The 24,731-nt window shown below is 41.9% G+C and overlaps 1 protein-coding gene across 1 annotated transcript in view; it reads right to left on the bottom strand.

Moving 5' to 3' along the window:
- Nucleotides 1–24,731, bottom strand: part of DENND6A (DENN domain containing 6A) — a 69,205-nt gene that overhangs the window by 8,255 nt on the left and 36,219 nt on the right. The window contains exons 10-19 of the mRNA XM_088472686.1: nt 22,438–22,560; nt 19,319–19,414; nt 14,259–14,353; nt 13,485–13,550; nt 12,085–12,149; nt 8,567–8,656; nt 6,433–6,486; nt 6,237–6,346; nt 1,588–1,690; nt 6–80 (exon numbers count right to left, since the gene is read on the bottom strand). Coding sequence (XP_088328812.1) covers nt 6–80; nt 1,588–1,690; nt 6,237–6,346; nt 6,433–6,486; nt 8,567–8,656; nt 12,085–12,149; nt 13,485–13,550; nt 14,259–14,353; nt 19,319–19,414; nt 22,438–22,560 — 877 coding nt within the window. The remainder of the gene's footprint in view (nt 1–5; nt 81–1,587; nt 1,691–6,236; nt 6,347–6,432; nt 6,487–8,566; nt 8,657–12,084; nt 12,150–13,484; nt 13,551–14,258; nt 14,354–19,318; nt 19,415–22,437; nt 22,561–24,731) is intronic.

Consider the following 24,731-nt stretch of genomic DNA (forward strand, 5'->3'; position numbering starts at 1 on the left):
CTTACCAGTTTGTTTTTAAGCTTTAAAACCAGATCAACAGCTTCTACTTCACTGTGTTTCTGAACCCAGTTTAGCAAATCCTAAATACCGGACACAAATCAATAATGAATTATGTTCATAAACTCTACTAACATTATTACAACTCAACTCTCATATATTCATTACCTTTGCATTCAGGTGAATATGTGCACTAAACCTGGGCAACAATTCGGATATCAGAATTTATCTGTCTACGCCCGCTGTGGCTTTCAAATTTGCACCATTCATAACAAAAATCACATTGTTAATATAGAGAATTTTTGCAAGAAAAATCTTCTCTAACCTGAACACTTGTGCAAACAACTGTACAAAACTTTGTGATGGGCTAAATTTATGAAGAATTAGGTTTGGCTTCAATAGTAAAAACGCTGGACTACGCAGACGCATTACTTGTCAAAAGTACAGGATTTACCAACAATCGTATTTCAGCTTCTATTATAATGCGCCCACCCATAGTTTTTTTCGGTCTAAGATCCCGTTGCATTGTCCCCTTTATAATACTTTGCAGTGAAATAGAAGTATAAATCTGCAGCCAATCTGTGGTGGATTCAAAGCACTACACAGATCCCATACGATCTGCACAGGCTTTGTTACATCACAGTAAATAAATGGTTGATGATTAGAAAAAAAGGCGTGGGGTCTCTCCCAAATCCATAACCAGCCCTGGACCTCTCAACCTGGCATTGAAAAATTGGGGGGGGGATTTCTGGGGGCAAAGAGTGGGGTTCCCCCTATTTTCCAATAACAAGCACCAGGCTGAACCTGCCGAGGGCCACATGCCATAGCTGGAATCAATCAGAAAGTCGGGACACCAAATAATGCTGTCTCTCTCGGCTACTGCATTAGCCCCCTGGTTGGTTCAGCCCAGTGCTGGTTATTGGAAAATAGAGAGAACCATATTTCCTAATGCCAGCCAGGCTGAGAGGTTCAGGGCTGGTTATGGATTTGGGGGGTTATGGATTATCCTTTTGGATATATATCGATATTCAGACAGATCCATATAGCAGCAAGTGCCATTCAGCAAAGAGCTGAAAGAAAATAAAATAAATACAAAACTTGATATTTCCAATGACAATTAGTGGTAAAAATATTATTAGACCATCTGCATTCCACTATCGCGTGTCCTGGGATTCAATATACAATGGCACAACATAGCATCTGAAAATGCTGCATTCAGTGTTCAAGGTGAACGCTGTGGGCTACAGCTGTAAATGAAATAATCCTGTGACACCACAAGGAGCTGTCATACAGGGCAGGAAGGCCTGGGAAGATAAGTGGGACACTCTTCTGTTTCATCCATTATAAACAAAGTAAAACCAGCTGCTATAATAATTCTCATTAGAGCCGGTTAGCATTGGATCTGCAAATAATGGAAATCATCCAAAGTATGCAGGCCATGGTGCACAAAGCAGCTTTATTTTTTTATAACTTTCCAAGTACACAGAAGTATATTAATGCTGTCCGAGACGACTACAACTAGGAGGTACTAATGATAGTCATTTTATAAGCTTGACTTGAATATTCAAAAGGAGAAGATGATTAGATTACCTCGTTGCAAAGTGCTTCCAGTTGAAGAGCCTCTAGTTTCTGCATCATTTCTTTTCTGCGAGCTCTGAACCATCCGTCAAAGTTTGGTGACCGCAAAAAATGCCTTTAATTAAAAGAGAAAAGGGTTATGTTAAGCATGGGGGGTGTTCATACATTAACACAAGTTTCCCATGCTCAGATAATGGATATAAATCCTGGAATCTGTATGAAATACAGATGGACGGGATGCCGGCTGTCAGTACACTGGCAGCAGCATCCAGATGGTTCAAATCCACACTGGGGAACTGAGAGTAATGTTCCTCTGTCCTATTTACCCCATAACCCTCCTTCCCTACCCCGCACCCGTACTCTCCCAGTAAGTGCCTATACCTAGCCCTCCACCCTTAGTGCCTAACCCTAACCCTCCTCCCTTAGTGCCCAACCCTCCTTCGTGCCTTACACTAAACCTCCTCCCGGTGGTGTCTGAACCTAACCCCAAGCAGCCTAACCCTAAGTCCCCCTGGAGTGGCTAAACCTGACCCCCCCCCCCCTTCATGGCTGATAGTTACCTTTCCCGTCTCCTTACGATCGGGATGCCATCTGCTGGGATTCCGACGTCGGCATCCCCAGTAATGTCGGGATTCCGTTGCCGGTGTTCTCTCGGCGATCGGGGTTCCGGCAGACGGCATCCCGGTTTTCAGGATCTTAACCTCATCCCATAAATCCCCTTAATCAGAGACAGCAATGTATATATAGAGGATCACATGGCAACGGAGATCCTATGTTACTTCCGTGTGGTTTTGATTTACACTAGAGGCTACATAAATCCATATATTGTTCTCTATAGTGTGGATCAATGTACTATACCTTAGGATTCCCTACTGCCGTATCTGAGAATTTTACACTTGATTTGTGGCGCCAAGTTGTGTTCCCCTGTTTTGGCAGATGGTATCATGAATAGGTCAACGTCAAACTGCTGTGGTGGGGGCACAGAATGTAAGAAAATCTTCCTGGGCACTGAGTTAATAAATGCAATCTGCCACACTGTGAGCACACATCACTTACTGAGAGGAAGAGACACAGAATTGTCTCTTTGTGTACATGTGCTGTAAATTATCTCTTAAAAGGAAAATAGAACAGATGGCCAGTTTAATGTCCTTATGTCATCACTAAATATTCAATGTATATAATTGTAGAAAAAGGAAAGCAAAAAAAAGATCAAAGAAGAAAAACAAAATAACTGGTTAGGAGAGCATAAGGGCCAGTGTCAGAGATAGAGAGAGTGCAAGTGAAAGCGAGCGCAGGAGAATAAGAGAGTGAGTGATAAGAGAGTGAACGAGGGAGAGCGAGAGTGAACGAGGGAGGAAGAGTGGGTGAAAGGAAGAGGGAGAGTGTGAGTTCCAGTACAAAAGTACAACAACAATAACATCTCTCACTTTGAATCTGTAAAAAAAAAAAAAAAAAAAACACCTTAAAATGGCAAAGTAATAGATTTGTTTCCTTGTCAATTTCACAAAATAAAAAAACAGACCAAGAAAGTAAAAGCCTTGTTTTTATTCACTGTATAATTTACTGTGGGCCTGATCACAATGTGTTAGCGTCTGCTAAAAATATATATAAAAAATACATAGATGTAATTGTTCAGATCGTGCAACACACACAAACACACACACACACACACACACACACACAAACACACACACACACACACACACACTGAAAAGTAATGAGACCTCTGCCTCTGTTTTCCTGTCCCATAGATAGACGTGGCAACGCTATGCGCGTGTCTGTGAGATTATGTCAGAGATGTGTGATTGAATTTTCTGTTAAACTTGGAAAAAGCGGAAATGAAACTCATGAAATGTTACAGCAGCCATACGGTGGAGAAACAATTAGCCGTGTTGCAGTATTTCGGTGGTGAATGCACTTCAAAGAGGGTAATACGCGAGTGACTGATGAAGAGCGTTCTGGGAGACCATCCACCGCGGTTACAGATGTCATAATTGCCAAAGCTGCGGAGATGTTGTAAAATGACAGAAGGTAACTTTACACAAACTTTTGGCTTCACTTGGCTTCTCATTCCAACAGGTTCAGCATATTGTGACAAAAGAACTGAAAATGCATCACGTGTGTGCCAGGTGGGTACCCAGAAATCTCACAGAAGAGCAGATGGGACGACGAGTTGAATCGTGCAACGATATAGTTAACAATATCATTCAGTGACGTCACCTGCCACATCCCCGAACTTGCAGTGCCCGACGATATCATCAGGTTGTCCTGCAAGTTCGGGCAATGAAAGACAGTTATCGATCCGCGGGAGCGTACATCGTTAACGATATTCTGCATACACACTGGACGATATCAACGATAACGATATTATCGTCCATATTGTTCAATTTATTATCTAGTGTGTATGAGCCTTAAGGTAACGTTTGGAAAACAGGACCCGACGGGAGATGGCTGCTGGCAGAGAAGGTATTAGGGGACAGCGGGAGATTGGCGCTGCAGTCCTGCTGTGATTCAGAGGTGGGGTAAGTAAAAAGTAACACACAAAAGACTGAGTTCAGTCAGCACATAGCGACCATAAGTGACAGGAATCTGCAGCCTGAGTCCAGTCAGCACACAGCATCCATAAGTGACAGGAGACCAGTGTCAGCTATTCCAGAGCAGCAAAAAGTTCCTAGCTTACAGCGACAGTTACCTCAGGAATTAGAACATGGAGTTACATGCTACCCCTGTGCAGCTAAGAAGGACAACAGCAACGGAATCCCAACAAGGAATTTAAGGTGGTGTAGAAATACCGATGCCTATCTTAAGCCCGTCGCGCTGGCGAGACCCGAGTAACGACGGCCAAGCCGTCGCTATGGGTCTCGCACAAAAGGGGGCGTGCTGTCGATGGTGAGTGACAGCACGTCCCCTTTGGTGGGCGTGCCGGGGGCGTGGCTGCCCAGACTGCCGAAGGACACCAGCCCGGACGAGGTAAGACTGGGGCGCCCTTAGCGTTAGCCGTAAGGGGGGGGGGAGGTTAGGGTTAGGCACCCCTAAGGGGGAGGGTTAAGGTTAGGCACCACTAAGAGAGGGTTAGGGACAGGGTATTTACCTGCCCTGTCGGGGTCTTCTCCCTTCGGGCTGCCGGTGTTGGGATATGAACCGGCGGTTATTCAGACGCCGGGACTTCATACCCATTCCTATTATAGTAATAGTCCCCAGCAGTAAACTTTATAGGGACCACAGTTCCAGGGACAGCGACGCCTCTTTGGATAGCTTTACTCAGTAATATTTAATATTTCCTCTAAACAAATATGCACCGACAAAAGGCTGTACAGTGACGATAAGGGACAGTGGGCCTGATTCAGACCCACTCGCTGTTGGCCAAGTGCGCATGCGCACGACGGAGCCGGCTCCGTCATGCGCGAGACCCGAGTAACGACGGCCAAGCCGTCGCGAAGGGTCTCGCACAAAAGGGGGCGTGCGGTCGATGGTGAGTGACAGCACGTCTCCTTTGGTGGGCGTGCCGGGGGCGTGGCTGCCCAGACGGAGGCGTTCCCATGGGAACGCCTACCGTCTGGGGACGGCCCCACTGACATTACTAGTGATGTCAGTGGGAGTGCTTTTGGCTCTGATAGAGCCAAAAGCACTCCAGGGCTTGCGGCAATGAGACCCTACCGCAAGGGTCTCGTCGCAAGCCCGATGGTCGCGATGGTCACCCACAGCTATGCGAGCGGCCAGGAGGCCACTCTTAAATTCAGAGGGACGGCCCTGATTCAGAGCGAGCGGCTCTGAATCAGGGCCAGTGAGCACTGGACTTTTCCCGGGACATTGTACTCCTTACTGAGTTTATAGTGCAAACTTTATAAGCGCAGCAAGTTGCAGTGGTTAAGTTTATTATCCAGTTATAGATAGGCATTAGGCACATGTTTTAAACTAATGATAGTGTTACCTAAAACCTCTGTTGTGAATGCTTTGATGGTAATAATATTTGGTGCCAGAAAGGGAGCCTAAGTGAATTGACGCACTTTCCAAGAAATATATTTAGGTATATTCTGCATAGTATCGTTATTGCATGCTCCAACATTTATGAAGGTAGTCTTACTGACGAAGTGATCCAGCATAATAAAGCCAGTATCCCTTTACCTATTGTCTGATTACTGCAATGGGTTGTAGGGGAGATCTCAATCTCTGCCGTGGTGATAGTAGTCCAGAAGACAGTCACCATAGTGCCAGATTAAGGTCCATGTGGGCCTGGCGCTGACATTTTTGTAGGGCCTATTGCGTGTTTCTGTAGGGGGTGTGACCAGCATGGTGGGGGTGTGGTCTGCACAGGGGGTGAGGCTAGCGCCAAGGAGGGCATAGCTACTGACTACCATCAACCACTACAATCTCTCTCCCCTCTTTGCTTATATGAAGCATGCACTATTACCTGTTATATTATTGACCACTGAATTTTTTTTCCAACCAGACAGGTTGAACAGATAAATCTTCACCTTTAGGGAGCAGCTATGATTGCATTTCCACAGTGAGTCCTTAATACCCCAGTCCAACACTCTCCATCACCCACATCTAGGGAATTTAGACTATAAGCTACAGTGGGGCAGTGACTGATGTTATTGAATAGACATCATATGACAGTACAGTGCGGCGTAATATGTTGGTGCACTATAAACGCCAACCTGTATAGGCCAATCCAGTCTCCTTTTAACCGAGAGGTAAGCTGAGGTCCTGTCTTCTCCAATGTTTTCATGAACTCCTCCTGACTGAAGGGTTTGAGCTGTGGAGGACTCTGCAGGGACAATACACGGAGGTAGTAGGGAACATTAAGTGCTGGTAAAGGCACACAGTATAAGCGACAGCATAATCACAACCCACCTTCCATGCAGAGATACTCTTCAGCAGAGGCATCAGGCTCACCACATAGCGCTCCTATAGGAAACAAGCAATTAGCACAAATAACCACCTGCCTAGGGCATTATAGAGAAGAGCTCAGCCACAATCAGGGCATGCTATGGGAGATACCAGTGGGACATACTCTCCTGTCTCGTATTACTGAGAGCTAGAACTCCCCTTACATGCAGTGCTTTGGAGGCTGAACACTGGGTACACACCTGACAGATATATCGGCAGATGATGGTCGTTCATACACACTGAATGGCCATCATCTGCTTGTACCCTTTGGTCCCGGCGGACGGGTTGGGGGCGTGTCCTGCCCCCCTCCTCGCGGCTGCCGCTGTGTGTGTATGGGCAGTCTGCAGACCGCCCGTACACACCTGCCGATGGACAGATATATCTGCAGATGATGGTCGTTCATACACACTGAACGGCCATCATCTGCTTGTGCCCTCGGGTGCCAGTGGCTGGGGGAGGGGTGTCCTGTCCCCCTCCTCGCGGCTGCCGCTGTGTGTGTATGGGCGGTCTGCAGACATATCTGTACATCGGCTGTGAAGCACAGTCAATGGGATATGTCGGAGAACGACGACGTTCACCGACATATCGCGGGTACACACTGTGCGCATGAGATGTGATGGGGGAAAGACGTGATGAATGTCAGCCACATACTAGAGGAGGATAGTGAGAGAATAAGAGTGCACATGAGATGTGATGGGGAAAAGACGTGATGAATGTCAGCCACATACTAGAGGAGGACAGTGAGAATAAGAGTGCACATGAGATGTGATGGGGGAAAGACGTGATGAATGTCAGCCACATACTAGAGGAGGACAGTGAGAGAATAAGAGTGCACATGAGATGTGATGGGGAAAGACGTGATGAATGTCAGCCACATACTAGAGGAGGACAGTGAGAGAATAAGAGTGCACATGAGATGTGATGGGGAAAGACGTGATGAATGTCAGCCACATACTAGAGGAGGACAGTGAGAGAATAAGAGTGCGCATGAGATGTGATGGGGAAAGACGTGATGAATGTCAGCCACATACTAGAGGAGGATAGTGAGAGAATAAGAGTGCGCATGAGATGTGATGGGGGAAAGACGTGATGAATGTCAGTCACATACTAGAGGAGGACAGTGAGAATAAGAGTGCACATGAGATGTGATGGGGGAAAGACGTGATGAATGTCAGCCACATACTAGAGGAGGACAGTGAGAGAATAAGAGTGCACATGAGATGTGATGGGGGAAAGACGTGATGAATGTCAGCCACATACTAGAGGAGGACAGTGAGAGAATAAGAGTGCACATGAGATGTGATGGGGGAAAGACGTGATGAATGTCAGCCACATACTAGAGGAGGATAGTGAGAGAATAAGAGTGCGCATGAGATGTGATGGGGGAAAGACGTGATGAATGTCAGTCACATACTAGAGGAGGACAGTGAGAATAAGAGTGCACATGAGATGTGATGGGGGAAAGACGTGATGAATGTCAGCCACATACTAGAGGAGGACAGTGAGAATAAGAGTGCACATGAGATGTGATGGGGGAAAGACGTGATGAATGTCAGCCACATACTAGAGGAGGACAGTGAGAATAAGAGTGCACATGAGATGTGATGGGGGAAAGACGTGATGAATGTCAGCCACATACTAGAGGAGGATAGTGAGAGAATAAGAGTGCACATGAGATGTGATGGGGGAAAGACGTGATGAATGTCAGCCACATACTAGAGGAGGATAGTGAGAGAATAAGAGTGCACATGAGATGTGATGGGGGAAAGACGTGATGAATGTCAGCCACATACTAGAGGAGGACAGTGAGAGAATAAGAGTGCACATGAGATGTGATGGGGGAAAGACGTGATGAATGTCAGCCACATACTAGAGGAGGATAGTGAGAATAAGAGTGCACATGAGATGTGATGGGGGAAAGACGTGATGAATGTCAGCCACATACTAGAGGAGGATAGTGAGAGAATAAGAGTGCACATGAGATGTGATGGGGAAAGACGTGATGAATGTCAGCCACATACTAGAGGAGGACAGTGAGAGAATAAGAGTGCACATGAGATGTGATGGGGGAAAGACGTGATGAATGTCAGCCACATACTAGAGGAATGATGAAGCTCTGTGTCAGCTCCAGGAAATGGCGTCTGAGAATCGCATTCTGGGCTTCTGTCGGCCGTTTCTGCTGAACACCCTAAAACACAATGACACAACATAATGACGCAAACCCCAGCTCATGCCGGGAGAGTACGCCACCTGCACAGTGACCAAAGTACAATGAAAAGAGAATACATGAATAGTGTTAAGTATCAGGTATTTCATATTATATGATGCAGCCATTACACTCCACATCTTCCAAAGGGCATAAAATCATTCCCAGTTTATTAGAGCTTAATAACATATTATAATTAAAGAGCTCACGTAACCTATACACTGGGTAAGCAGTCACACTGAGAGAGTGGAACCTATCAATGCACTGGGACCCAGCAGCACGGCTAAGATAGTTCATGACAAGGAGGGATTGGTTAGTAGGTAATAGAGGTGTTTTCACTAAGTGGCTGCTTCCAGTGAGCAACAGATGCACTGTAAGTAAATAGGCATGCTAGCTGCCCCGTCATACTGCTGCAAGTTGCCATTTTAGTAATGTGGACTGTCTCCGCTCAGGGACAGTGCAGGAGCCTGAATGTAAGTGACATGCCAGTTATTTACAGTGCTATGCACAAACTGGCTCATAATAGATATACTATGCTTTATCATTAAGGTTTTTTATATTGCTAGATCAGTACCTTATTAACATCTCAGGGCTGTGTAACATGGGTTTAGAAGTTAATGACAGTGGTGATGGGAGATTTAGATATTTGCAACAGTTAAACTCAAATTAAAAACACATGATGTGCCCTAATACATCTAGCCTCAATACGCCCCACGGTGCAACTTGCTGGTGTGAGTGAGAAGACAAGTCCCGTGCTACTCTGCTAGCGCTTGTATGTCACAGATATATACGTGTCGCATATCAGATTAATCAGCACAGTCTGCTGGTGTGTCCTAGTCCCATCACAATGTGATTTAGATGTATTTTTGGTATAAAAAAAAAATAAAAAAAAGAAAAAGGACGTCTGGTGCTAGCAGTGTAACGGTACCTGGTGCGCCAAGAGGTGCTTTGTAGCGCAAATGTAGCAAAGATGTGTAAGGACCGCTTACAGGATGATTTGGTAACATAATAGTAATTAACTTATTTCAGCGATTCAGTTTATAATTGTTAAGAGAAGTGGGAGCTTCCACATTGCAAGCTGCGTTAGGATTAAATCAGCTACAACCAAATCACACTAGTAAGGCCTTCCCATATTTTGCAGTGAGAGAGTGGTTTAATTAAAATAAACCAGTGTATTTAAAAATTAAAAACAATCTCAATATAACAACACCTACACCACGGCCTACAGGTTCAATATTAACTCCTACTGATGACAATTTTTTTTTTAAATCTTTTATTCGAACATTGGGCAGAAAATAATTTTCTCTTGAACTGCGCAGGCGTTGGAGTACTACAGTACTGACAGCTGGAGGAAAGTGGTTAATCGTAAATTTTAAAAAACAAAACAAAAAAAAAAGTTCTTTAACTTTGGCTAGGTACTGGGATATACTGTGAGCAAAGCATCTCTTAGGCCTGAGCGTATATATTTCACTCTCCATGGTTATAAATTCGTGTTTTGGCAAATGGACACTCTGCTTGCTAATGCCATTGCCAGCCCTATAGGACCATGCATTGCACTGCGATCTGCACAATCTGTCACAAGCAGTCTGTTCTAGCATGGCGCCATCCTTTACACAGAGCTTTGCATTAACTTCTTGGCTGCAGACTGTATTCTCTGCTCTGAAAAAACAGGTCACGCCTGGAAGAGCCATTATAGGCAGTGATAACAGTGGTCAGTCCTAGAACCATACTGCCCTTCTGGCTGATTAACCAGCAGGGCACCAATCACACATTTAGCAAATGTTCTCTGCTTAAGCAAGTTCATAGTTCCTTCCTCGTGTTTCTTCATATTGTAGTCAGTGGTTTTGCTGTTACAGGAAGCAATGATTACACAGTATATAGAGAAGCCCTCGAGAATTCTTTTGTATTACAAAAAGGAGAGTTTCTCATCTTGTAATGATGCCAACTGGAAAATGTATTTATAAGGCTGACATTGCAGACTGATGTAGATAAATGTATGGTTTTTGTTGGCGTGTCATATCTAACGTATTATCAGCAAAACCCAACGTCCGCAAGCACAGGGCACTGCAGAGTCGTACGCATTTCAGTCGTGTCTAAGTTTACAACTGACGAGGTGTAACTGGTCTGTAATGGGGCGCCCTCACATAGGCAAAGTCCAGCGAGTGTGTCAACGCAAATGAGGACTATGAGGAGTTGAACGTTAACGTAAATACGCCCATTTTCATGTGTACCCTTTGCACCTAGTATAGGGTATGATAATAACTAGTAGCAAATTAAGTGTATGGATAGGGGATAGACAATTTTGCATACAGACGAAGATATGCAATATTTTCCTACATGCACAAAGCACAGGGGGCAAATACCCCAGATTCCCATCCACCTCTGCATCAGGCTCAAAATGCATAAATGACTGTTACATTAAAACTTTGCAGGCCAGATACTTGAAAGTATCTACTGTTATCAGGTCACTGTACATAGCCATGCAGGGTCAAGGCCCCATTCCCCAGCCACAACGGACCCTGGCTTAAGATGGCTCAGGGGTTAGCAATAGGAAGTAGTGTTTCCACCAGCAGAACTGGTGGGAAGGGACAGAGGGGGCCATTATGTAACAGGGATACAGACGTGTCCTCGGACATCTATCCTCAATATGCCACGCAGCGCAACTTTCCTGGCGTGAGCCGCGTGATAGCCTGTTAGCGCCGGACGTCTTTCTTTTGCAGAAAATGTTTATAAATCGCAATGCAATGCGACAAGGACGCACCAGCAGACTGAATAATTTGATATGTGACACTTGCATATCTGTGTGCACCGGAGTCTGTATATGAACCACAATGGAACTTGGAATGAAAAAAGCTGCGGCCACTATATTGTATACAGATTCCGAGACTCACACACAGATATACAAGTGTCACATATCAAATTAATCAGCAAAGTCTGCTGGTGCGTCCAAGTCGCATTTCATTGCTGGGTACACACTTAACGATGTGTACCCAGCCGAAGTATTGAGCTGGGGGTCCGGCATCGGCGAGTGCGTACACACTTACCGATGCCAGGAGCGACAGAGGGAGCCATGCTGCATGCAGGTCCAACAGGCAATGCCGCTGACGACGCGCAGTAGCGCGCATAGTCAGCGACATAGCGCGTACACACACTGCCCGATGTGGACGACTTATCTGATTTAGACATATTTTCGGAAAAAAAAAAAACCGCCTGGCGCTAGCAGAGTCTCACAGGAACTGGCGTGCCGGGAGGGGCTTCTTAGTGCGTGCCGAGAGGGGCTTCTTAGTGCGACTGCAGCAAAAATGTATAAGGACACATCTATAGCTAAATAAAAAGTCTTACTTGCAATTAGTGACCATTTCATTGAGCCTCAGCAACAAAAACAATAATAATACATTTAATAGAATTACCTTCTGCAGCTGTTTGATGATCTCTTCATCTTTGTTCAGATATGGCTTATACGAGCTATAAACTCCTATAGACAAAATAAAGCATACATACATAAAACACATAACAATCTCAGGGCCTGATTCATTACCGATCGCAAAACTAATAATTGTATTATCTGCGCTAATTAGGATGAAAAGAAGACCTGACTGAAAATAAAACACAATATAATTTGTCAAAATATAAAAGGAAATTTAATATCCTGAAACAACAATATGACTGGTCATAGAATATCACATATAAAACAATAATATTATTAACTACGGAAAATTATTATAAGCTAAATGAATCAATAATACACTACAATGTATAACAAAACCTAAAGTAGGTGGATCTTAAAAAACCTGGTATTACCAGTATAAGGATTGTATTGTGTGATACTCGAAGAATGTAATTTTACATAAATTGATGCAATATATGTGAAGTCCCGTAGCTAGTACAATAGAACTCAGTCAAGGTTCTGTGGAGTTCTGTGGACATCCGTAATAGCAATGCTGGCTTTGAGGTATAATCATACGCTGTGCACACAATATATGGACAGGGGGAGACAAAGGGAGGCACTTCTCCAAACGGAGGTACCAGGCATCAACTTTCTGTCAGATAAGTACAGTCCCGTAACTCAGGTGTTGTGCAGTACAATGTCTATGTCTCCAGGGCTCCACAATAGTCAGGTGTGCACGATCTTGTAGAATTCCTGATGTGTCCCGTTTCCACTGGGACAATGGCAGCGTGTCCAGCCGCACAGTAAATCAGCCGAATCTCCGGGTCTCCACAGCAAACAGCAAGTGTCAGTGAGTATAGTAGTAGTGAGTGAGTCCAGTAGTTAGCTCTGACATGTTTCGCACCACAGCATGGGAGCTTTTTCAAAGAGTCATTACCGATCGCAACTGCAAATACGCAAGCTATTGGCGACTGTTGCATTCCACGCATGCACAGCAGTGTGCGTGCGAGAACCGGCCACTCTTATTGGGACTGCGATCACAATGACCACGCAGACCCATCACAGAGTGATTGACAGTTGTGCCAGTGCATTTGATCGCCGTTCATAAATTATCCACTGCGATGCCATACCCAGCCTGAGGCCTGATAGCGTGCAATGAAGTACGCAATTCCTGAGTAAGGTCAGAGCTTGTGCAAGTGTGCGTGAGGCTATGATGGTACTCGATGGTTTTGCAGTCCTGCTTAAACATTAAGGATGTGTGCCAAGTAAAGTGGGCGTCCTTATGTAATGCAGCAATGGATTAGCATACTATCGCAGTTGAACTGTAGGCGTAATCGCTAATGCAAACACATCTGCGTTCCTTGCTGGAACAGGCCCTCAGACAGCACATTAAGCACATAGAAATAACACAGAGACTCTCACCAGGCTTAGAGTCCAATGTCTTTAGTGTTTTCAGTTTTTTCACCTTCACCTGTTTGGGAACATCTCCTGCAATATATATAATGAACAAGTGGTTAATATATGAATAAATTCATGTACATAATATCCATATAAACAGTGACTTCTGAGGTCATCGCTGATAACTGGCAAGTTCTATTATCACTGGAGAGTTCACGATTATTATTATAAGGAATAATGCGCCCCCTACTGTACATATAATAGTAGTGACTGTGGGTCCCAGAACTCATCGGTGACATGTTGTACTCCCTGCATACAAAGACATTATAGCGAGCGAGTGAGCAGCTGTGTTTTCTTCAAGGAGTTTTTTTGGCTCTTCTTCCTCCCTAAGATCAAGTGACAATATTCAGCTATATATAATATATACAGCTCCTATTTCCTCTTCCACAGACTCATTGCCCGTTATTTGCTTATATTGTCCTGTTGTAGCATCTCTCCAGTTTCCTCTTATCATTTTTAATTCACTTTTTGTCTCCTTATTTATCCCGCACCTGCTATGCACTACCAATAAACCCTCACTTAGGACTTGGTATATATAACAAAAAAGGGAAATATCACTCCTGATGCCCATAACAAAAAGCTACAATAACTTATCTACTATACTTTAAAAAAAAAAATGAGGTATTTCTAAAAGGTAATATTCCAATGTATTTGTGGTTTACCAGACTTGTGTACATTATTTATATTTCTTAATATAAATACAGATGGTTATGAGAGAAAATGATCAGGACATGTTACCTGCCAGTTTGACATCTCCAATGCGAATGATATGAGGCCAGTGCTGCAATGTTTTAGCGAAGAACGGATTGGTGACGCCAAAGATAACAGACGGCCTGAGGAGAGAGGCACAAAGTGACTACAGTGATATGAGAGTATAATGGTGGGTACCCGGGGCTGGTGATCAGGGAAAGCAGAAGAAGAAATGGATTATGTTTAGAAGATCGTCATGAACACTTATGCTCCTTGCTTCATTTACAGTCTGTATTAACTGACAATTTAAATATTTACATTTCAAAACAGTCACTTTTACATAATAAAATAACTTTTTCCTCAGATAAATTATATATTTCGTCCCATCGAATGGAGACTTAGGGGGGTATTCAATTAGGCTGCGAAAAGTCGAAATCGGAGATAAATTATCACCGATGATGTCATTTTCGCATGTTTCAATTAACCCCGTATTCAATTTCACAGACTTTTTGCAGGTTCGAAAAGTCTTTGAAAAAAAAACGGGGATAAGTTTTCACCATGTTTTACATGGCGAAAAAAAGTGCAGAATTGGGGTTTAGGGGTACATGCTTAAAAAAATTAGCCTGCACCCCTGCTAATGTAATTTAAAAATGAACTGTCAAAAAAAATTAAAAAAATTGGTACACCCCAAAAATTTTACTTTAATTTTGAGGTTAAAATTTTTTTTTTTATTTTAAATTATTAAATTAGCAGAATAACCTCAAGGGGGGTCCCCATGTATGCGGCAGGTGTTTTCTAGAATGCAGGTGCTAGCGGCAGGTGCATTTTTGCAGAATTTTGAAAAATCATTTTAGGGACTTAAAAAAATGCTTATCCCCATTTTCATGTACCCCAAATTTGATGGGATCACTTAAAAAAACGAAAAATATAACCTAAGTGCTCCTCTGCATCACTTCTTCAATGTCTGGAAAAAACACCTTGCGCCGGTATTTAAAAACCCGACTTTCTTCTGCAGGCAAAAACGGGGGTACCCATAGTGATCCCCGAGGTCTGGACATCTTTAGGGGGGGGGTCCTACAATTATTTCCCAAAAACTCCTGTTTTTTCCGCCGATCCCAATTTGCCGGGTCCAGTTTTCGCTGGTTTTAAATTGAATACTGGGTTAAAGTGGGCACGCGCCCGAAACTTTATCCCAGGAAAAGCTCCGATGTGGAGCGAAAAGTCCAGCACAGACTTTTCGCTCCCATATAGAATACAGTTCTAAAATTTCACCTGTAACACACACACAGGGTAGGCAGCCATCTTGTGGGCTAAATAAATATTAATTTACTATAAACCAGTTATATCACATAGGCATTTTAGGCCCAAGATGTGAGATACTAGTCCCTAGTGAAAGGATAAAATGCACTCTAAAGAATATTGGCCTGTATTGATTTTGTTGGTCTAGACTGGTCACCATCAGGATCAAAAAGGTGTCACCATCTCCAAAATACCACAGAATACAACATTCTAATGACAGAGTTCAAATTCTTAAGCTGAGTTCCACATTGCTCAAGGTGTGCACACTATCTTGCGTTCACGAGCATCGTTGGTCGCATCTTCTGATCTGCTGTGCATTAACGGCAGATCAGAAGACTTAGCGGCTGGTACCATACCTCTGCATGTGGTGGGGGAACGATGTATCGGGTGGTCATACACCAGACCGTGCAGTGTGTACGGACTGCCAGATATATATTGTGCCGTCGCTGGGTACAGCACATCGTTCAGTGTGTACCCAGTATAAGTCAATTCCTCTTTCAGTCTCTAGATGGTGGGGAATTTGAATAGGTGATTTTATAGTGCATTATTTTTACCTGCAAAACCCATTCTTCCAACCAGCACAGACAGAGCGAAAACTCATCCAGAGTGACGCCACAACTTATTTTTGGAGAGGTGATAGGTTACATTCCCACGTACAATGGTTCAGTCAAATAAAACGGCTGTCTCATCCATGTGTAAAGTCAAAAGCTCCTAATGAATTTATAAGCTGCATTTTATAAGTAAGACAGAGGTGTATAAAATGGCTGCCGCCGCCAACGTGTGTCGGTGAGGTTTGGTAGAAATGGTATAAACCAGTGATTTTCAACCTTTTTTAACTCGCGGCACACTACACAAGATTTTAAAATTGCCAAGGCACACTATCCGGCGATGCGGTGTGCGCGGACTATGAAAAAACACACTACATTAGTTCCCACAGGAACAAAACACACTACATTAGTTCCCACAGGAACAAAACACACTACATTGGCCCCCACAAGAATAAAAAACACACTACATTGGCCCCCACAAGAATAAAACACTCCCATTGGCTGGCCTAACAGAAAAAAAAAAAACACATTGCTCCCCACAAAAAAAACAACCATACCACATTGCGCCCCACAGAATTGCTCCCCACAGAAAAAGAAACCTATGGCTGGCCCCACAGAAACAAAAAACAAAACAAAACACATTGTTCCCCACTAAATAGGCAAATATATGGCTGGATAACATATGGCTGGTTCTCACGAAAAAATAAACTATGGCTGGTACCCACGAAGAAGAAAAAATGTCTGGTCCCCACAAAACCCACATTTCTTCCCCCCTTGTCACTCACACTGCAGCAGGATCGCGTGCGGGTGGGCTTCCAGGCAGGCTGCAGAGCCTGCCTGGACAGAGCGCGGGCTGGCTGATTGGCGCAGGGCGTTGGCTGGCAGAGCGGGCTGGAGGGCAGTGGACAACGCGGCGTGCGTGACCTGTGATGTCACGCCGCTGCATTTTTGCAGGTCACTACCCGGTCGCGCCTGAGTCTCCCAGAGGAGCTCAGCGGCCTGGGATGCTGAAGTACAGTAAAATGTGCCCGGTGGCTCCGACAGCCCCGCGGCACACTTCACAACCGGCCACGGCACACTAGTGTGCCGCGGCACACCGGTTGAAAACCGCTGGTATAAACCTTAAAACTTACCTAACTACTACCTAAATTTACTGAAGTGCAGATTTGCAAAAGTGGAGATGTCGCCCATAGCAACTAATCAGATTCTACTTAACATTTATCTAGCACCTTCTAGAAGATAATAGCTAGAATCTGATTGGTTGCTATGGGCAACATCTCCACTTCTAAAAACCTGCACTTTTTACCATTGTGTGAGTCATTCAGTAACAAAAAAAAAAGAGCAACTAACTTTTGTTCAGCATGGTGCTTTTTTTTCTCTTAAATTAACTCAGAAAATACTAATTAAAAAGCATTTGCCACAGGCCAAATTGAAGACCGATATATTGTGGACTTAGTTAATATTCAGAAGACTGCAGAGAAACCAGTGACTCATGAATATTAGCAATTAAGTGTCTCAGTGATGTCACTACTTACTAGTAAGAAGGCTGTATTCCCAGGAATATTTACCCCACCCAAAACATGGCTGTCTGCATTGTTTGTATGTGGCATGTTAGTGGTAGGTTCACTTTCACAGTGAGGCAGATTCGATTAGCCGCGAAAAGCCGTGTTTTGGCAAAAAGCGTTTGCAGGTATGAACCTTTGCGTATCGTGCAATATTATTGTGCAAAGCTCCATAGACAAAAATCAGTGAAAAGTTTTCACCATCTCAGAGCAGGTGAAAAATTGTGCAAAATCCCTATTTTTGTAAAAAAAAAAAAAAAATGTGGGGACCTGGTTTAGAAACCATTGGACACTCCCCCCTATTGACTAATTTGGCAAAAATTATTTTTTTAATTATCTTAATTTGGCCAATAATGAAATGTTAATTTTGGGGTGAAAAAAAAAAAAAAAGTACAGGTTGAGTCTCCCATATCCAAAATGCTTGGGACCAGGGGTATTTGGAATATCAGAATATTCCGTATTTTGGAATAATTGCATACCATAATGAAATATCTTGGGAATGGGACCCCAATATACACACACAATGCATTTATGTGTTATATACACCTTATACACACAGCCTGCAGGTCATTTTATACATTATTTCCAATAATTTTGTGGCTGAAGCAAAGTTTGTGTACATACATGAAATTCATTTCTGTTTCATATACACAATTATACACACAGCCTGAAGGTAAGTTTATACAATTTGTGCCTTAGACAAAGTTTGTGTACATTGAACCATCAAAAATCAAAAGGTTTCATTATATCAATCATGTCAAAATAATTCCGTATTTTGGAATATTCCGTATTTCAGAATATTTGGATATGGGAGACTCAAACTGTAGTGGAAAATGGATTTAAAGTACTGGGGGAGGTACTTTGGGGAGCTGTATGGATGGGACAGGTGTTTTAGGATTGCAGGTGGCTTTTCAAAAAAAAATAAAAAAATTTATCTGCACTTTAAAGACACAAAATTATATTATAACCCATTTTAAAATATACCCCCTATTTAACTACAGCAATTATTTTCCCCCAAAAATATTTCTTTTTATCATTTTTGAACACTTAAGCAAATATGTATATAACAGTCATTTGACACAATTTAAGAAGCCCAAATACTTTTATTAGGGCTTTACCACACAGTACTTTTATATTGATTTCCCATGTTACTTAGGCTTTGTATGGGGTAAAGACTGATTTCCCCAAAATGTGATGTACTCTCGTTGGATTCGCCATTCGCAGTTTTCGTACGTATGCATTTTCGCGTCTTTTGTAATAGGACAGGGCAAAAACAAGAGAGTGCATTGCCAATAGATGCGAAAAACATCGCACCAAAACTGGGGAATAGTGCAAAACATCTCCGGCGCTAAGTTTTCATTTTATTGCGACTAATTAAATCTGCCCCTAAGCCTGAAGACACTAACATTATAAATTGTGGGAACCTTGTCTGGTCACATTTGTGCTCCCAACATTTAAATGCAAACAGATCAAAATACATAACAAGCTACAAAGTGATATATTAAAGGGAAAGAATTAACAGTATAAGCACGGACTTTGAGGACTCATCACACAAACACATAAACGACCATCTTCAGCACATGACAATGAATAGTACGGCTTATGCTGTACACAAACAAGTGTAGAGCCACGACATAGATGTATGCCCAATTGGACAAGATGCACAATGCACATCTTGAAATGGAGTATGTATACGTACGGTGCCTGCGTGCGTGTTGTGTACTCCTTGAATTCTGCATCATGGATCGTGAAGTACGGTCTGAAATCACTGCAGTATTTTAACGGAGAAATACATCTGTACATATAAAAGATGGAAACATTAGAAACACTGATTTGGAAGCTCCTGATAATTACATACCATTATTTTATAACATGGTGTAATAGGAACATCATTTTTTTATTGCACTGCAGAAAGTGAAAGCAAACGAGATTAGGTTGCTATGTTATATATGTAACCATTGTAACTATGAGATTATGTTGCTATGTTATATATGTAACCATTGTAACTATGACATTAGGTTGCTATGTTATATATGTAACCATTGTAACTATGAGATTAAGTTGCTTTGTTATATATGTAACCATTGTAACTATGAGATTAGGTTGCTATGTTATATATGTAACCATTGTAACTATGAGATTATGTTGCTATGTTATATATGTAACCATTGTAACTATGAGATTATGTTGCTATGTTATATATGTAACCATTGTAACTATGAGATTATGTTGCTATGTTATATATGTAACTGAGATTATGTTGCTATGTTATATATGTAACTATGAGATTATGTTGCTATGTTATATATGTAACTATGAGATTATGTTGCTATGTTATATATGTAACCATTGTAACTATGAGATTATGTTGCTATGTTATATATGTAACCATTGTAACTATGACATTAGGTTGCTATGTTATATATGTAACCATTGTAACTATGAGATTAAGTTGCTTTGTTATATATGTAACCATTGTAACTATGAGATTAGGTTGCTATGTTATATATGTAACCATTGTAACTATGAGATTATGTTGCTATGTTATATATGTAACCATTGTAACTATGAGATTATGTTGCTATGTTATATATGTAACCATTGTAACTATGAGATTATGTTGCTATGTTATATATGTAACTGAGATTATGTTGCTATGTTATATATGTAACTATGAGATTATGTTGCTATGTTATATATGTAACTGAGATTATGTTGCTATGTTATATATGTAACCATTGTAACTATGAGATTATGTTGCTATGTTATATATGTAACCATTGTAACTATGAGATTATGTTGCTATGTTATATATGTAACTGAGATTATGTTGCTATGTTATATATGTAACTATGAGATTATGTTGCTATGTTATATATGTAACTATGAGATTATGTTGCTATGTTATATATGTAACTGAGATTATGTTGCTATGTTATATATGTAACTATTAGATTATGTTGCTATGTTATATATGTAACTATGAGATTATGTTGCTATGTTTTATATGTAACTGAGATTATGTTGCTATGTTATATATGTAACTATGAGATTATGTTGCTATGTTATATATGTAACTATGAGATTATGTTGCTATGTTATATATGTAACTGAGATTATGTTGCTATGTTATATATGTAACTATGAGATTATGTTGCTATGTTATATATGTAACTATGAGATTATGTTGCTATGTTATATATGTAACTATGAGATTATGTTGCTATGTTATATATGTAACCATTGTAACTATTTGTGCACGTTGGAAAGTATTACTAAATAAATTCAATAGTGAGTGTGAAATAATGATTAAGATCATTAATTGATGAATATCTCTATTTCTTTCTGAGACAAAACATGCCTTAACAGTTCAGTTGAAACAGACACATCTTTGCAATTACTTTTTAACTGTAACGCCATAGAAAACAGTAAATCACATCATTGTAGCGCGTGTGACTGAACGGTTACAACTTGTTTGCCATTTTACTATGTACTCTATATCTCATGAAACATGACAGCACAAAAGACATTACGTAACGACATTGGGCCAAGCTCCAACAAGGAGTGCAGCAATAACACAAATATTGTGCATTTCATGAAACTTCTCAGTATTACTTTAATCCAATTAGCGAAAAAAATGAATAAATAACTGGCTAGTTCTCCAGCTGGATATAATAATGTGTGTGATGTAAGGAGCCATATGTCCTAGAAAACACTGGTACAGTTTCTTCACTTATTTTAAGTAATTTTTTTTTATCCTCATTCACTTCTTTAATCTATTTATTCATGTTTATTAACAGGAAAGGTTCTTTGGTCACCCCTATTGCCAGCACTACCAGCAGCTGATGTGACAGTCACGGTTAGATCCAGCAGTGCTAGGATCTGGGAATATCTCCATTGCGGGTGCCTAGGGCTTCCTTTCCCATAGAGAAATCCTATAATGACCCAACCTATGCAGACATAGATGCAATGACGCCAACAGCAAGGGCTGAAACTGGTAGAATGGTTCAGAATACACATAAACCAGACGCGATTCAATTATCTGCGTTACTTACTGCAGGCTTGTAGCCTCTGATTTTAATGCCTTGAGTTATTCAATACCAAGCCCATTTCCTTGCGCAATAATCCTGCGGCTAAAGCCGTTAACCCATAAAGAGTTAAGTGGCCGGAGATGTGAGTGAGTGTGCTCGTGGTGGCCGTGGTAAGGGCAGAGAGCCCTACTTATCACATATTTCTGTCCGGGGCAAACTGAAATCCGTGGTTAAGTGCGGCCTGCGGGTTTACTGAGGCCATTTGACCCCGGCACTTTAATGTGAATTTCTGTGTCAAATGTGAAACATTTGCTTTTCTTCCCGCTAAGGAAAAATGGATATGTAGTGCTTTTTTTTTTTCTTTAAAGAAAGATTACCCCTGTTGACATAGTATGAATAGCAATGCTGTATTTGACTTACTCCCTGTGGATCAAATTAGCACATTATATCAATTTAAAAAAATTACAATAAAAACATAAAAGTTTAATTACACGTTTACCTCCATCAGCACTTCCTAAGTGAAAATTTAGGACTATAGTGTCTTTGAAGCACAGAAAATGTTAACGTACCATCTAGGAAAATCCTTAAATACTGCTTTATATAATTATGTTTAGAAATCAAGCTATATCTACTTTATAATGTGAGTTGGCAGCCTAGAATTTGTCAAGGGATATAATCATAAGACTATAATGGGAAACCTGCATCACCAAAAGTATTTGTTACAGATTACCTGCCTCATAAATCCAGTATTACAATTCAATTAACAATTCTTTTAAATGAAACGTACCCTACAAGAGCCAATACGGTCTCTGAAGACTGTGATGGTGATGGAGCCATGACCACAAGAGGTTCCCCCAATAACACCAGTTCCCAGAGCAGCTGGATGTGGAAGAAGACGGGCGAGAAGCACCTGGAAAATACGGTCATCTGTTTAAAAACTGGTTTTACAAAAATTTCTCGAAATGTAAAGCTAAAGAATCAATGAGCGACTATGGTAGTACATAAATGTCAAAGTGTCAGATGTTACATAACAAAAGTATAAGAAAAGTCACTAGTCCCTGTATGACAGTGTCTAGTTGTAGATCCTGTATTATTGTGACAAAAGCATTTAGACCACACAAAATACTTAACCAGCAGATTGCTTCAATGTTGGTATTAGGCACTCAGGGCGGTAAAGTTCATTAGATCAGCACCATATGTGCACTAATCTGTTTGGCAAGAATATGGTGAAGGACAATTGCTTTGATCACATTACAGATGTGTCCACATACATCTAGCCTCCTTGCACTTTAAACAGTCCTTCTAGTAGCACCATGCATTGGCATGACTTGGTAGCGCCAAGCGTCTTTTCGTGCAACTTTTTTCCCTTAAAATGTGTCTTATTCGCTTCTGCTGATTTACTTGATATGCGGCATGCCTATGTTCTGTGTGTGCCTGCGGCTGAATCTGCATGCGAAATGCTATGTTGCAGTGCCACAGCCGCTGACAGTACACTGTTACAGTGTCACAGCCGCTGATACTGTAACATAGCATTTCGCATGCAGATATATACACGTGTTATGTGTAACGCGACTTGTAGCGCACGGAGGATTGATGTATGTGGACACATCTGTACCTTTCTCCTCTGCATGGTATTCAACTGTCTGTTACCTATACACCACTAAGAACATTGCCAGGTGGAATGAGCAGTTTAACCACTTAAACCAGACAATGCTATCCTGGTCTATGTAGTTCTTGTTCTGTCTGCACGGGTCACCTGTTTAGACTTGCACTTCAAAATTAAGGGTGTGGTATATTTTGTCGACGTTCATCATGTCAGCATGGTCGGAATGTTGACATTGGACCACGTCAACATTCATCATGTCGACACTGGTAAAATGCCAACAAAACATCCCTGGTGTTCTATGGTGACTTACATGGAATGGCGGGTATGACAGCTCCAGTGGTGTCTCCCAGGTCAAGCGATGACGTCAGGATGACTTCCAGTGGATCCTGCAGCAAGTATGGATAACCTCTAACCCTAACCAAAACCTAACTTCTCTTCCCATAGCCTAACCCTATCTTTCCCTGTAGTACCTTACTCTAACCATCCTTGAGCGGGCCTTGCAGAATGTCGATATTGTAAGCATTCCAACATTCTGCAGATGCCGACAAGTTCAATACCTGTCATTTTGGTGTCGACATTAATGACTACACCCCCAAATTAACGATTGAATGCCTTAATCCTGGATTATGTGCCCCCGCCTACCGTGGCCCTTTGATATTTTTCCATAGGAGTTCTATGCCGACCTTGGGCAATATTGCTTGTGAGCTATGTGGTCACTGAACCTCCTGCCAAACGCTCCCCAACAATCGCTACTCTTTCAAATGCACGAAGGAGTGTTCTTCCTGCCATGCCAGCCATAATTATATAGCATCAGGAGAGTCCACAATTTACATACATGACCAGGTTGGGAGGTTATCTGCCTACACAACACCTGTGCCCATCCTGTGTAGAAGCCCTGGATTTTAACGTGGTTGGAGATCCTCATTTAGCAAAGTTCTTCCATTTTCTTCCCCACTACATACATGTATGCAAATATAAAAGTCTGTTTATCACAGGTTGAGAAACCTTTGTCTAGATTCAGATCTGTACAGGAAATCTGTGTAAAAAAAGACAAACACTTGCACAATCTAGTTGTGTTCGTATCTGATGAACCAGCGCCAGTTTGGGTGACCAGATGCAGTTTTAAATAGGTGTAAAACATAAAAAAAGCACAAAGTATACCTCCAACTTCAAACTAATGTAACAATGCCAATTATTTACAGTTGTAAACTAGATCCTCTAATCCTAATCCCACCGCTACATAATTGAATGGACTGAAAGTCCCAACACAACTGCAGTTAAAGGTCTTTGTCTGTAATCAGTATTATAATGGGCACCACTGCATTGTAACTGCCCACTACTGTATGCCTGTTACTGGCAGGGAGGGCGCCTGCTGTTAATAGAGGACAGCGACAGCCAAGTAAGTCATTCTCTCTGTAGAATGAGGTTTGCTGAATTAGTAGAAGTGTACGATTTCAATTCGGTCCTAAAGGGGA

Source organism: Taudactylus pleione, unplaced genomic scaffold, assembly GCF_031769625.1.
Source record: "Taudactylus pleione unplaced genomic scaffold, aTauple2 ptg000128l, whole genome shotgun sequence".
NCBI classification, from domain to species: Eukaryota; Metazoa; Chordata; class Amphibia; order Anura; family Myobatrachidae; genus Taudactylus; species Taudactylus pleione.